At 46.3% G+C, this 14,318-nt stretch overlaps 1 protein-coding gene across 1 annotated transcript; it reads right to left on the bottom strand.

The window, feature by feature from the left end:
- Positions 1-6,774: 6,774 nt before the first annotated feature.
- Positions 6,775-14,031, bottom strand: TLCD2 (TLC domain containing 2). Its single transcript, XM_077851787.1, has 4 exons — positions 13,136-14,031; positions 12,855-12,937; positions 12,559-12,641; positions 6,775-12,006 (listed from the first exon to the last, which is right to left on the bottom strand). The coding sequence occupies exons 1-4, from the start codon at positions 13,309-13,311 to the stop codon at positions 11,554-11,556; spliced, it is 795 nt and encodes a 264-aa protein (XP_077707913.1). The 5' UTR covers positions 13,312-14,031; the 3' UTR covers positions 6,775-11,553.
- Between the last annotated feature and the right edge of the window lie 287 nt (positions 14,032-14,318).

Below are 14,318 nucleotides of genomic sequence, written 5' to 3'. Positions count from 1 at the left end.
AGGCGCCAACCCGCTGCGCCACCCAGGGATCCCCCTGTATGAGGTTTTAATGTAAACAAACAAACAAAAAAAACCCACAACCAACAAAAAAACCTGAAAAACCAAACAAAAAAACTTTATTATGTCTATTATACAAATCATATGCACAGATTTACCCCTCATTCATGTAGTACACTATGATTGCATTTCCTTTCTTAAGCAACAGTTCATTTTGTCTATAACTAACAGAAGCATCTGCTCAGTTTTCTTTCTTTTTTTTCTTTTTTCTTTTTTTTTATAAATTTTTATTTATTTATGATAGGCAGAGGGAGAAGCAGGCTCCATGCACCGGGAGCTTGACGTGGGACTCGATCCCGGGTTTCCAGGATCGCGCCCTGGGCCAAAGGCAGGCGCTAAACCGCTGCGCCACCCAGGGATCCCATCTGCTCAGTTTTCTATAGATTCTTTGGCAACTACTGCCCTGGCTCCTCATTAGACTTTAAATGTCTTCTCAAATATGCAGACATATAAGGTAGACTATCGGTTTCACCTACCGCCCCCCCATAAAAAAAGTATCTTCCAGAGCTTTATGACCTGCTGTAGTATGTACCTGTTTCCTTCTCTTCTTGCTTATTGTACAGCTCTCTTCCCAGGATCCCCATTCATCATCATTCTGGTAAGACATTTCTTCTCTTTTATCTTGATTCTCCTGTTTTCTTCATCTGTGTGTTCCTCATTCTTGTTTAACTCCCTCTTTTTGGTGTATCCTCTAATAGCTTTCTGAGAAGGGTGCATGGAAATTAAATTAAATTAAACCTTCACACTTGCTTGGTAGTTTGGCTGGGTATCAAATTCTAGTTTGAAATAATTTTCCTTCAAATTTTTGGTGACATCACTCCATTACCTTTTATTTAAAAAAAAATTATTTATTTATTCATAGAGATGCAGAGAGAGAGAGAGGCAGAGACACAGAGGGAGAAGCAGGCTCCATGCAGAGAGCCTAACGTGGGACTCGATCTCACGCCGTGGGCTGCAGGTGGCACTAAACCGCTGCGCCACCAGGGCTGCCCTCCATTACCTTTTAGCTTTCAGTGTGCTATTTAGAAGTCCAAAGTCATTTTTATTCCCAGTGTTTGTATATAACTTTCCCTCCTCTCTAAAACATTAATCTCAATGCCCTGAAACTTACTTTTGATGTTGCTTGATGTAAATCTAGTTTCTTTCCCTGGTCCTGGAATTCCACAGATCTTTCAATATATAGTGACTGTAAGTCATGTTCTTTGGTTTTGAGGAATCTTCTTTCATTACTTTACTAATGAATTTCTTTCTCTTTTTTCTTAGTTCTCTCTTTCTGGGACTCCCATTATTATATTTTAAGTAAACTCTATGCTTAACATGGGGCTTGAACTCATAATCCTGAGATCAAAAGTAGCATGCTCTACTGCCTGATCCAGCCAGGCACCCCTTCCCATTATTTTGATGTGGGGTCTCCTGGACTAGTCCCGTGATGGTCTCATCTTTTTCTGTCCTAATTATGGAAGATTTGCTCAACTTTATCTTCTAACTATTCTATGAATTTTTCATTTCCATTACTACATTTAATTTCAAAGTATTATTTTTGGTTTTCTCTGAATGCTTCCCCCCTCCCCCAGTATGTTCTTATTTCATGGTTACAATATATTCCCTGGTATCTTTGAGGGAAACCATAAGAGCTTTCCTGAAGTTTTATTCTCCCTGCATAGTCTCTGCTTTCTGTGTGTTTTCCCCGTTTTTCTTTTTCTTTTACCATATATACCATGTTAGAGGCTTTCCTCAAATGTGCATAATTGGTTCTTTTTTAAAATTTTAAAATCATTTTATTTATTCATGAGAGACACACAGAGAGAGGCAGAGACATAGGCAGAGGGAGAAGTAGGCTCCCTGCAGGGAGCCCAATGTGGGACTCCATCCCAGGATCCTGGGATCACACCCTGAGCCAAAGGCAGGTGCTCAACCACTGAGTCACCCATGTGCCCATGGTTCTTCAACTAAATTTAAAGTAAGTGCTTCCAATGAAAAGTACAGAGATTTCACCTAATTATAGGGGGGAGGGTCATGGATATCTCTTTGGGAAAAGACATAGTGGAAATAAGCACTGAAAAGTGAGAATGTAGAAAAGAAAAAGAAAAGTGAGAGTGTATAAGATTCAAAGTGTGGGGTAGGAGAAGGGGAGCCAGAAAGAGGAGAGCAGGGGATGATGGGAAGCCTACTAGGCATTGGCCATTACCTGTGCAAGGTCCTGAGAAAGAAAGAGTGAAACAGTGAAACACAAAGCACCATGAGTCTGGAGAGTAGACAAGGAGAGATCATGCAGAATACTATAAGTCACATCATGAGTCATGCCTTTATCTTAAAAAGAAGGAGGAGCACCTGGATGGTATCAAGAAAGGGAAGGACATGATCCGGTTTGCATTTTAACAACTACAGACAGGCCGCTACATAGAGAATAGTCATGAAATCATCATCATGTCACCCGAACTAAAGATGACAATGACTATGGGATCCCTGTGGGGCTCAGCAGTTTAGTGCCGCCTCCGGCCCAGGGCCTGATCCTGGAGACCCGGGATCAAGTCCTGTGTCTGGCTCCCTGCATAGAGTCTGCTTCTCCCTCTGCCTGTGCCTCTGCCCCCCTCCCCCCCACTCTGTGTCTCTCATGAATAAATAAATAAAATATAAAATAAGATGACGATGACTTTGACCAGAGTGGGAAAGCAGAGATAGAAAGGAATGAATGGATGTGGAATCCACTGAGACTGGATGATTAATCAGATATGTGAGTATGGGGTGCGAGGTGGGGTGATATGCTTGAGGATGATTCTAAATTCCTGACTTACACAGTGAGCTGATGGCAGTGCTATGCACAGACTGGGAGAATCCTAGAAAGGCTGCAGGTTTGGGAAGAAAGATCCTGAGTTAGCTTCTGGACAAGCTAACTCAGAATACAACAATCCCATCCTCTATACATCACTGGTTTTTCTCTGTTCTGGATGATCCGTTTCTGTATTTCTTACCTCTAGCTTCCTTCCTCTGGATGACTCTTCTTTTCCAATTTCCCACCTTGACAAAATCCTGGTTGCAGGTTTCCCATAACCAGGGATTTGGCTTGTTTATTCAACAGTATAAATACTTTATAAATACTTGTTGAAAGGAGAAATAAAGAAAAATGAAGTGTGCCAGTGATAGTTGGAGCTACAGAATAAATTTTTTTTTGAACATTTTTATTTATTTATGACAGTCACAGAGAGAGAGAGAGGCAGGGACATAGGCAGAGGGAGAAGCAGGCTCCATGCACCAAGAGCCCGATGTGGGACTCGATCCCAGGTCTCCAGGATCGCGCCCTGGGCCAAAGGCAGGCGCCAAACCGCTGCGCCACCCAGGGATCCCTGGAGCTACAGAATAAAATGGCACATCTTCCTGGATGGTAAAACTGACAATCTCACTTGACATTTTGTAAAAAATACTTATTTTATTTATTTTTTAAAGAGTTATTTATTGGGGATTCCTGGGTGGCTCAGCGGTTTAGCACCTGCCTTTGGCCCACGGCGTGATTCTGAAGTCCGGGGATGGAGTCCTGCATCAGGTTCCCTGCATGGAGCCTGCTTCTGTCTCTGCCTGTGTCTCTGCTTCTCTCTCTCTCTCTCTCTCTCATGAATAAATAAATAAAATCTTTTTAAAAAAAAGACTTATTTATTTATTTTTTAGAGAGAGAGTGTGCATGCACACACGTGAAAGAGAGTTGGGGGAAGGAAGGGTAGAGGAAGAGGAAGAGAGAGAATCTCCAGCAGGCTCCATGCCCAGCATGGAGACTGATATGGGGCTCGATCTCATGACCCTGAGATCATGACCTGAGCCAAAATCAGGAGTCTGACACTTCACCAACTGAGCCACCTAGGCGCCCCTGTAAAAAAAATTTTAAATCAAGGGACAAAAAAAAAAAAAAAAGACAAAAAATAATCAAGGGATACTTGGGTGGCTTAGTGGATGGCCATCTGCCTTCTGCTTAGGGCATGATCCGGGGGTCCTGGTATTTTATATGAAAACATAGGAAGAGACTTTGAAGCAGAATGCAAAGTTCATATGAATTTCTAAAATTCAATATATGTCTGTCAAGGAAGTGCTGTTGTAAGTCCCCTACCCAGGCAATGCCCCCTGTTTCCCTGCCCCCATCCCCTGATCTCCCCAGCCCCTCACCCTTGCCTGCTGTCAGGGTTTCCACCTTTGGATTTGGGGAAGAGCTGGGCTTAAGGAAGAAAGGGCAGGAGGTTGAAGCAGATAATGTTCAGACAAACTGTGGAGGGGAACAAGTAACCAGCAGAGTCGCAGTGCTGTTCTAGGACTCTGTGGCCTTCCAGTTCTTCAGGCTTCTCAGTCCTTCCTTAACCATGCCCCGACCTGGGATCCAGGGCAAACACTGTGCCAGGTTCTCAGCCCCCAGGATTAGCAATGCCAATTAGTGAAGTTCAAGGAGGCAAAGGAATCCTTTCTTCTTTCTTTTTCTTTTCTTTTCTTTTCTTTTCTTTTTTTTCTTTTCTTTTCTTTTCCTTTCTTTCTTTCTTTCTTTCTTTCTTTCTTTCTTTCTTTCTTTCTTTCTTTCTTTCAATTTACTTATTCATGAGAGACAGAAACAGAGAGAGAGAGAGAGAGAGGCAGAGATACAGGCAGAGGGAGAAGCAGGTTTCCTGCAGAGAGTTTGATGCGGGACTCAATCACAACCTGAGGGAAAGGCAGATGCTCAACCATTGTGCCACTCAGGTGCCCCCAAATGAGTATGTATGTATGTATGTATGTATGTATTTATTTATTTATTTATTATTTTCAAATGAGTCGTTTCAAGGGCACAGAGAGGCCAGAATGAGAGGAGCAAAGTTTAAGCCCAAGAAATCACTTATTATCCCTGGAATGTCCAATACTACCCCAGAGTGTTTTTGGGGTTGGTTGGTGGTAGGCAGGGAGCCCTTTGCAGGGATCCTGACATTGCAGAGCCCATGTGGGACTTGATCCCCAGACCCTGGGATCATGTCCTGAGCTGAAAGCAGACGCCTCAACTGCTAAGCCACCCAGATGCCCCCATTCTTCTATTCCTTTTTTTTTTCTTTCTTTATTTATGATAGTCACACAGAGAGAGAGAGGCAGAGACACAGGCAGAGGGAGAAGCAGGCTCCATGCACCGGGAGCCCGACGTGGGATTCGATCCCGGGTCTCCAGGATCACGCCCTGGGCCAAAGGCAGGCGCCAAACCACTGCGCCACCCAGGGATCCCCCCATTCTTCTATTCCTAAAGGCCATTCAGCTCACACCCTTACTTCCATTGAAAGAGCTCACTCGGTCTGAGAATCACTACTGTGTCCAGCTCCTGCAGAAGATGTAGCAAGTGAATATTTGTTTCCCACCAGATTAGAGGTAGGGAAAGAATATGCTCACAACATGGAGTTAGGTGGTATTCTTGTTCTTAGGGGAAAGCTGATAATGGACCTCTGTCCTGCAGTTTCTGCATTCCTGAAAAGCATCGAAATCAATCAATATAAGTCTGGCTTTCAAACTGAAGCATCCTGACTTAGAAATCCTGACTTTATAATCTTAAAAAAAGGGGCATCCCCGGTGGCTCAGCGGTTTAGCACTGCCTTCAGTCCAGGGCCTGATCCCGGAGACCTGGGATCGAGTCCCATGTCGGGCTCCCTGCATGGAGCCTGCTTCTCCCTCTGCCTCTCTCTCACTCTCTCTGTGTCTCTCATGAATAAATAAATAAAATCTTTTTAAAAATCTTAAAAAAAAAAAAGAATAAGAAAAGGAAAGAAATCCCACTTCAGTGGCAATTTATCTGACTTGATTGACCAGTTGTCAGGTAGTTCCTATCTTTTGACTTTGAAGTTTCTCTACTCCTCAGCCTTTCTATAAAGAAAGATGATGTAGTGTAGAAGGAAGAGCCCTGAACCAAAGCAAAGACCTGGATTCTAATTCTGGCCATCCCACAAATTAGCCGGGAGTGCTTGGATAAGTTACTTAACTTTGCTCGGTTTCAATTATCTGCAAAATGAAATAATAAGACTGGATAGGCTTACAGGTGATGCATGAACAAAGACTCACCGTCTACGTGGGAAAAAAACCTCAACCCATACTCTTATGCAAATCAGGAATGTTTTGGCTCATGTAACTGAATTGTCCAGGCAAAGTTCTGGCTTCAGGCAGAGACTGATCTAGAGAGCCAGATGATAGAAATCTCCATCTGTGACCCCTCTTTCTGTGCTGGCTTCATGCTCAGGGAAGCCCTCTTACATCCTCCCTGGCTTAGCAATGTCAGCACATATAGTGTATCCTAGCCAAAAGTTCTAGCAGAAGTCAAGGTGCTGAGGCTCATAAGCTTTGCTTACCTGTCATGAACTCATTTGGGGGGGGAGGAGGGAAGAGGATATGGTGTTTTGATTGGCTAGCCCTAGGTCACATGCCCATTGACAGGGGAGTGAGAGAGGGGTGGTTCTCAAAGGAAAATCTGTACACTGCTAGGCAGGCAAAAATAGTTGGCCACAAGTGATGCAATGGATAAAAAAAAAAAAGGTTGAGTCCAGATCCTGTCACTAACTAGCTGGGTAATCCTGAGCATATTATCTAATCTCTCTGAATGTCAGTTTTCTCATCTAAATAATGGGATTAGTCTCTATTAGGTGGGGTTAAATAGGATAAAGTATAAAAGGTGACTGATATGGTAGGAGCACAACAAACATTCAGCTTGGGATGCTTTGACTTTATTTATTTATTTATTTAGATGCTTTGACTTTAAGTTTGTGATGCTAAACATTTCAATACAAGAGCAGCTCTTTTTTTTTAAATTTTATTTATTTATTCATGAATGACACAGAGAGGCAGAGACACAGGCAGAAGGAGAAGCAGTCTCCTCACAGGGAGCCCGATGCAGGACCCGAACCCTCGGCCCAGGATCAAGAGCAGCTCTGTAAAGAATAACTTCCCTTATTCCCTTATGTAATTTCCTGCTGAATGAGGCTCCTAATTTTCAGCCTGACAAATCTATATTTTACATAAAATAAAGCCTTGACAACTCAGTTATGGAGATTTCTGTTTAATTTTCTTGTTAACTCAGGATTAACTTGGCTAAAAGATTCTTTTGGTTTCAAACTCTGGCATTGAAAATCACTCTAAATTGTCTGAATCCATTCACTTGCTCTAAGCCCATTCTACTGAATAAATTGGGTTTGCTTTTTGATAATGGAGGATCTTTGAACACTTTAGGGCTTTTAGGTCAAAAAGTTGGTGCCAAGAAGAGATCTTCCCAAGGCAGAGCTTCCACAATCCAGCATTTCATTATAAATCAGACCACTAGAGCCAAGAAGAAGGGACTCAAAGAGACCACATTCACAAAAGACTGATGCCATTATTTGCATAGCAATTTATTAGTTTGTGATCAGGATAGTGTTTCAAGACCATAAAATACCAATGTCCTCCATCCAGGAAAGCCACTCTCCTATGGCAGAAGACAATTCATCAGCCAGTAGCTCAGTAGGCATGGAGCCAGTCTTGAGGACCACTTCAGTAGGCCATGGTGAGGTCTGATAGATCACTGCCACCGTGACCCACTTCATTACACCAAATGTAGCATTTGCTAAACTCTGCATCTTTGAGCTTCTCTTTTCTAGGCACTGACCATGCCTCTCTAAGATCCATCATCTATATCTGGTCCACACCATCTATAATGGCCTACTCAATGAGATATCTCCTTATTCAATTGTTTTTTTTTAAGATTTTTTAAAAAATTTATTCAGAGAGAGAGAGAGAGAGAGAGAGAGAGGCAGAGACAGAGACACAGGCAGAGGGAGAAGCAGGCTCCAGGCAGGGAGCCCGACATGGGACTCGATCCTGGGCCTCCAGGATCATACCCGGGGCTGCAGGCGGTGCTAAACCGCTGCGCCACTGGGGCTGCCTGCCCTTCCTTATTCAATTGTAATCATAATTCAGTCTTGCCTCTCTGAAGTTTCACTAGGTTACCATGATGAAAATTTGTGATTCCAAATTCTTCAGGTGTTCACTTAACATCCTATCTCCACCAGGAGCAAGTTTTACTGTACAAGTTTTACTAGTTAACCCACAGAAACAGCAATATTTCCATAATAGCAAGGTCTTGACATTACTCCCAGATACTATCAACTATTATCTTTTTGTTAAATTTTTATTTATTTATGATAGTCACACAGAGAGAGAGAGAGAGAGAGGCAGAGACACAGGCAGAGGGAGAAGCAGGCTCCATGCACCAGGAGCCCGGCGTGGGATTTGATCCCAGGTCTCCAGGATCGCGCCCTGGGCCAAAGGCAGGTGCCAAACCGCTGCGCCACCCAGGGATCCCACTATCAACTATTATCTGCAGGTGTACTCACTGGAACTATGAATTTATGACAGTGGTGAAAGAAAACATGCAGGGCTTGGAATGAATCAATATTGACCACTGACCTCAACATATACTTAGGGAACAGATTCCTTAAAAAAAAAGGGGGGGGGGAATCCCTGGGTGGCTCAGCAGTTTAGCGCCTGCCTTTGGCCCGGGGCGTGATCCTGGAGTCCCGGGATCGAGTCCCACGTCAGGCTCCCTGCATGGAGCCTGCTTCTCCCTCTGCCTGTGTCTCCGCCTCTCTCTCTCTCTGTACTCTCATGAATAAATAAATAAAATCTTAAAAAAAAAAAAAAAAGATTTCATTTATAGGAGCACCTGGGTGGCTCAGTTGGTTAATGGGAGCCTCCTTCTCCATCTTACTCTGCCTGGGCTCCCCCTGCTTGTGCTCTCTCTCTTACTCTATCAAATAAATAAAATCTTTTAAAATTTTATTTATTTATTTGAAAGATTTTTATTTGAGAGAGAGAAAGCAAGTGCACACAAGCAGTGGAAGGCCAGGGGTAGTGGTAGGGGTAGAGGGAGAAGCAGACTCCCTGCTAAGTGGGGAGCCCTACTCGGACTCCATCCCAGGACCCTGAAATCATGACCCCAGCTGAAGGCAGACGCTCAACTGACTGAGCCACCCAGGCGCCCCTAGGGAACAAATTTCTACGATGGATTTGACATATTTCTCTTTCTTTGAAAACTCAAGACAATGTTTTTTTGGTCATCAGGACATTCTGCTAAGATGGCAAATTGAGTTTTGAAGATACTATTTCTACTAAGGACAAACACTGTGATGGAATTCTACTTTGTTTCTCTATCTCAACTTCTATACCTTTGCCTCTGGCTTTTGTCTGATTACCTGTGTTATCTCTGCTCTTATTTCTTGCCTATGCTGTGGCAACTTCTTGTCAGTCTCTATTTGTTACTCTTCCCTTTGTACTTTGACTCTATGATGGGCACCTCTCACAATTCCTCCCTCATTTTTTCCCTCTATCTTCCTCTCTTCATCTGTTTCTTCCTTTTCTTTGTTCCTTCTTTTGTATGTTTTTATCTGTTTGGGGTCTGTTTTTGTTTTGTTTTCAGATTTTTAAAGTAATCTCTACACCCAACGTGGGGCTCAAACTCACAACCCTGAGATCACACATGCTCTATGACTGAGCCAGCCAGGTGCCCCCTTCCTTTGGATGCTTATTTAATCATTTGCGCCTCCCCCCAACTTGTTTCCCCCTCTGTGGTTCTCCTCAGTCCCTTTTCCTATTCTTCTATCTCAATTTACATCCCTGATTCTGACTTCTCTTGATTTTCCTACCAGTCTCTGCCTATCAGTTCCTGTCAGTCTCTGTCTTTGTGTTTTGCACTGTAGCTGTTTGTCCTTTGTCTTCCTGCCTGTCTCCAACTCAACATAGTTTCTACTTTCTTTTTCTGTCAGTGAATCTTTCCATTGAGTGCCTCTTCCACTCCCTGTCCTGCTCCTCAGCTCCTCTAAGTCCCCTCATCTCTATTTCTCCCTCTCTTTTCTCTCTGCCAACTTCTCTAAATGCCCCTCTTACCTACATCTCTCCTGAGTCTGGACGTTCCTCCTTGTCACTCACTGTTTCTCTGCCTAGACCATCTGTGCCTTGCCCCCTTGGGGTCCCTTCCTGTCAGCTTTTATTTCTAGTTTTCTTATTCTCTTTGTTTATGACCATTTTACCAGTTCTGTGACTTTAGTTCCTGTCAGCATCCATGACAGACTTTCTCAACATCTCTACCAAAGGTTCCGTGTCTTGCTCTCCAGCTCTCTTCAGCTTTGTCTCTTCTATTCAGGTGACCTTCTCTTTCTTTCTATCCATCCCTCAATCTATGTATACCTGTTCCCATCATCCCATTTGTCTTTCTCTAGCTCAGCTTTTGGGCAGAATTTTTTTGTTTGTTTGTTTTACTCTTCCTGTTTCTTGCTTTTGCTCCTCTATCTTTTCTGTGGGTAATAAGGGTTATCTCCTTCTGTCCATTGTTTAGAATAGTAATCTTAATCTGCTTTACATTTCCCATAACTTGGCTGTTCTGCCTGAAGGAGAGATTTTGTGATATAGGGGACCAAAAAAAAAAAAAAAAGCAGAAGTCTTTGGGGAGCAGGGCACCTGGGTGGCTAGTCAGTTGAGCATCTGGCTCTCAATTTCGGCTCAGGTCACAATCTCAGTGTGGGGCATGGAGCCTGCTTAAGATTCTCTCCCACTGCCCCACCCCTCGGAAAAAAAAAAAAGTGGCAAGGGAGAAAGGAGATGGAGAGCTTGCAAATGAATCCCAGAAGAGAGTCAGATATTCCTTAATCCTTCTGCCGCCAAGTGGAAGCCTTCCCTCATCTACCTCGGTCTCTGCCTTCCTTCTTCCACAAAAGGCCAATGGAAAACGCTACACTTGGCACCCCGAATGAATGTTTGAGTTCCTGTTATGGCTCTGGACTTCAATATTGTTCTAAGAAGGCAGACCTAGTTCATTCCTTTAAGAATCTGCATTTTCTTTGAAAGACAGTAAGAAATTTTAAAAGGCAGATATCGGACTTTTAAAAAATGTAAAAGGCAGTAGTATAAACACAGTAGTATGGCTTTGAGAACCAGAAATATCAGCAGCAATTGTAGTGGTCCAGTTCTTCTGTTTCTTGGCAACTATTATGTCCATCCCTACTGGCTACAGATAGCACCTGTTATGGCCTCCTCCCACTGCTAGAATTTGGTCATCGGTGAGGCCTCTCTTCCCTCTGAACCCACCCCCTCCCTATCAGATCTCTCTGGTCCTAATAGGACTTCACCTTTCTTCATCTGTTCCTGTGTTTAAGGTAAAGGATGCCATTAGCAGTTTCATTTAACTTCACGCCTCCTGTCACCCCTTACTGGTAGCACTGGCTATCCCTCTTGAGCTAGTTTGCTGGAAGAAGCAGTCATCTGATGATGGAATTCACTGAACAATAGCCCAGTTTCCCACCCATCCAAGAACATCAGCACTTCTCCAATTCTAGGAATGGGTGGGGGGAGTGGGTTACTTGGAAAGAGGGGCTGAGATACTGAAAATTCAGTCCAGTCCTTAACCCTTTGAGGGACTGTGCACTGTAGACCACAATCTCCTTTTCCTGGCCCTGCCTCCCTCAGGACTGGCAGAAGGGGAGCCTTGGCCTCTCTCTAGTCTTGCAGGCTGAGAGTGGAATCCTCCCTGGTGACAAGCTCACCATCACAACATCCCCTTGTGCTTCTGGTTTCTTTGTGCCCAGGGATGGGTGAGTGGGGCCGAGACCGCAGGACATCACTGACCAAAATACGGATACCCAGTGCAATGCTTATGGCACCCACAGTGACCAGCCCAGTTCCACCAAGGATGACCAGAGGAGGGGGCACTTGGTGTTGCTGTCGGATCAGCCATATACTCATCCACCCCAGAGGCACTAGGCGGAAGAGGGCCAGGGTGGCCAGAGTGGCCCAGCTGGCCACACTGAAGGCCAGGGATGGGGCCTGGTGAGAAAGCAGCAACAATTTTCGTAGGTGCAGGCAGGCAGAGTTCAACTCCAGGAGCAGAGACACCACAGAGAGGCCCACATAGTGGCTGGACAGAATGGCAGTGCTGAGGCAGCTCACTACCTGGGGAACCGGGGTCAGAGGTCAGAGGACCTTCTATGACCTCCCGCCCATTATGTACCAACATCCCAGGCCTTAAGACAGGGGCTCCCAAGCATTTTTGTGGCACCGTGTCAAAAATCTGCCCTTAAACTTACCTTATGTTGGAGCCTGAATGGCCTTAACCCTTCCATTGGATGGGAGGAGCCATGACCCAGTGGCTGTCTCCCCTGGTGCGGCAGCAGCATCTGCGCAGTACTCCCCCCCCCTTCCATTCCTGGGCTTTTGTGCCCCATTCCCATTCCCTATACTGGGGCTCCTCAGAAAAGCTCCATATGCAACATTTCTGCAATCAGATGGGACACGTGAGCGAATCCAAGCCACTTAGGCAGTGCTCAGAGTCTAGCTGTGGCTAGCAGTCAATCTGCTGCCCCTCAAGCCAGTCCAAGGTTGGGAAGGGCAGGTGCCAACAGGGGTCAGAGACTCTAGGAAGTCATTGGACAGAAACCTGAAGAGAGATTGAGGACCCAGCCCCAGCATACCACCCTTCCTGTGTCACCTTTCCCTGAGGCTCACCACCAAATGATGACAAATAAGTTCCCAGGCCTGGCCCAAGGTCTCGTTCCACAGCATGTCAAGTCCATCCGCCAAGAAATAACCTATGGGAGTGGCATGAGGAGGGGAGGGGCATTAGGCTTCTCCCAAGTTGTACCTCCTGGAGAGGAATCTTCATCCCCACCTTTTCCTAGGTCTTTAAAATAACCAAAGCTGCCAGAAACATTGGACCCCTATGGAGAGAGGAAAGGCGACCTGGAATCACCATTGGAAGGTTGCTCCCCGACTAACCGGCCTGGCCTTCCCTGCAGACTTACCCACCGACACAGCCACCAGCACCAGGGCCCAGGGCGGGTGGCCGTGAATCGGGTCGGCAGCCATCTGAGGATACAGCAACAGCCTGTAGGAGATGGGGGGCCATGGTCAGCATCATGCAGACTCAGACCCCATTCTCCCGCTGTGCACGCTCACCCGCCCATTCACACACCGCACCCAGTGTCGGACACTTCCATTGTGAAGAGGCCCGCCGGGTCTCTTAATCTCAGCTTTCCACCCCTCACCCTCACCCAGGTGCCTCCCAAATCTCTATACTCCGCACCCGAGCAGCGCCCCGACCCCTGTGAGCAGGCTGTGCACCAGGGAGACACAGATGTTCCGCCACTTCCAACGGTCCTGGGCAGCAGATCCCGGCGTGGGCAGCAGCTGCAGCGCCCAGTGCAGCCCCCGGAAGGCGGCGAAGGAGACGCTGGTCACGAGGAGCCCCCAGGGCTCCATGGCCTGGTGGGCGGGCTAGGTCCGGTTCAGTTTCTTGGACCCCTGCGCTCTCAGCCCGGACTCATCCAATGCCAGCTGCGAGGACTGCTGCGGGGACTGCGAACAGACCTCGCGACAAGAACCGGTCCTCGGCTTCCCCAGCCCACTACGCCTGCGGAATCCCCTGTAACTTTTCCAGGGTCCGACCACGCCCCCATCACTCGGCTAAGTGGTGATTGGAGCAGCCGTGGGGCCACGCCCCGGAGCCACCGCATCCGATCGCGTCCCGCCCTAGCGGGGGTTGGAGGGTTGGGGGCTTCCAACCCGAGGGCCTTCCCCCGGGGACCGAGCCTTGCAATAGAGCTCAGGGGGACTTCCGGGATGTCTATAGGGGTCTTCCCCAACGCCACGTGTCCCAAACCCCTCGGAGTTCCAAAAATAGGTCACTAATCTCACCTGACGCTCGCACAGCCCCCGCCCCATTGTCTTTCACCTCCTCTCCCTAGCTAACCTCTCACCTGCTGGTCGTCCCTCCCACGGCACACTCACCGACCCGAGGGTAGAGGCCAGCGCACAGCCACTCCCTCTTAAACGTAGCCACCGCTCTGCCCCGCACCATCCCCGAGTCTCAGCTGTGGGGGCATCTCACTTCCTTGGAGCCACCCTTTCCACCTCCTGAGGTTTCTAGACCTCTAACACATCATAGCAACCCTATACTTACAACAGTCCTGTTCCCTTACACAGTACCTTCAAACGGAACAACAGCTCCCATTTTGCAGAAGCGATCCACTGGGGACTCCTCCCCCCAACCGCTTCTGGGTTCCCTACAGCCTTGCTGTTAGAAAGGAGAGGCAAAAGGAAACCTCTCAGGACCTAAGACTTGAAAAGCACCCCTCCCCCCAGGGCTAGGTACAAGTTAGGTGAATAGAATTCACTCTTCCAATCTGAGGCATAAGGAGAGGTCACACAGGGTTGCCTCAAGGTTGGGGCAGAATCAAAGAGAAAAACAAAGACTGATAGGATTCTAG

The sequence above is a fragment of the Canis aureus genome, chromosome 16 (genome assembly GCF_053574225.1).
Source record: "Canis aureus isolate CA01 chromosome 16, VMU_Caureus_v.1.0, whole genome shotgun sequence".
Taxonomy (NCBI): Eukaryota; Metazoa; Chordata; class Mammalia; order Carnivora; family Canidae; genus Canis; species Canis aureus.
Note: the sequence above shows the minus strand (reverse complement) of the source record. Positions and strands in the feature narration are given on the sequence as shown.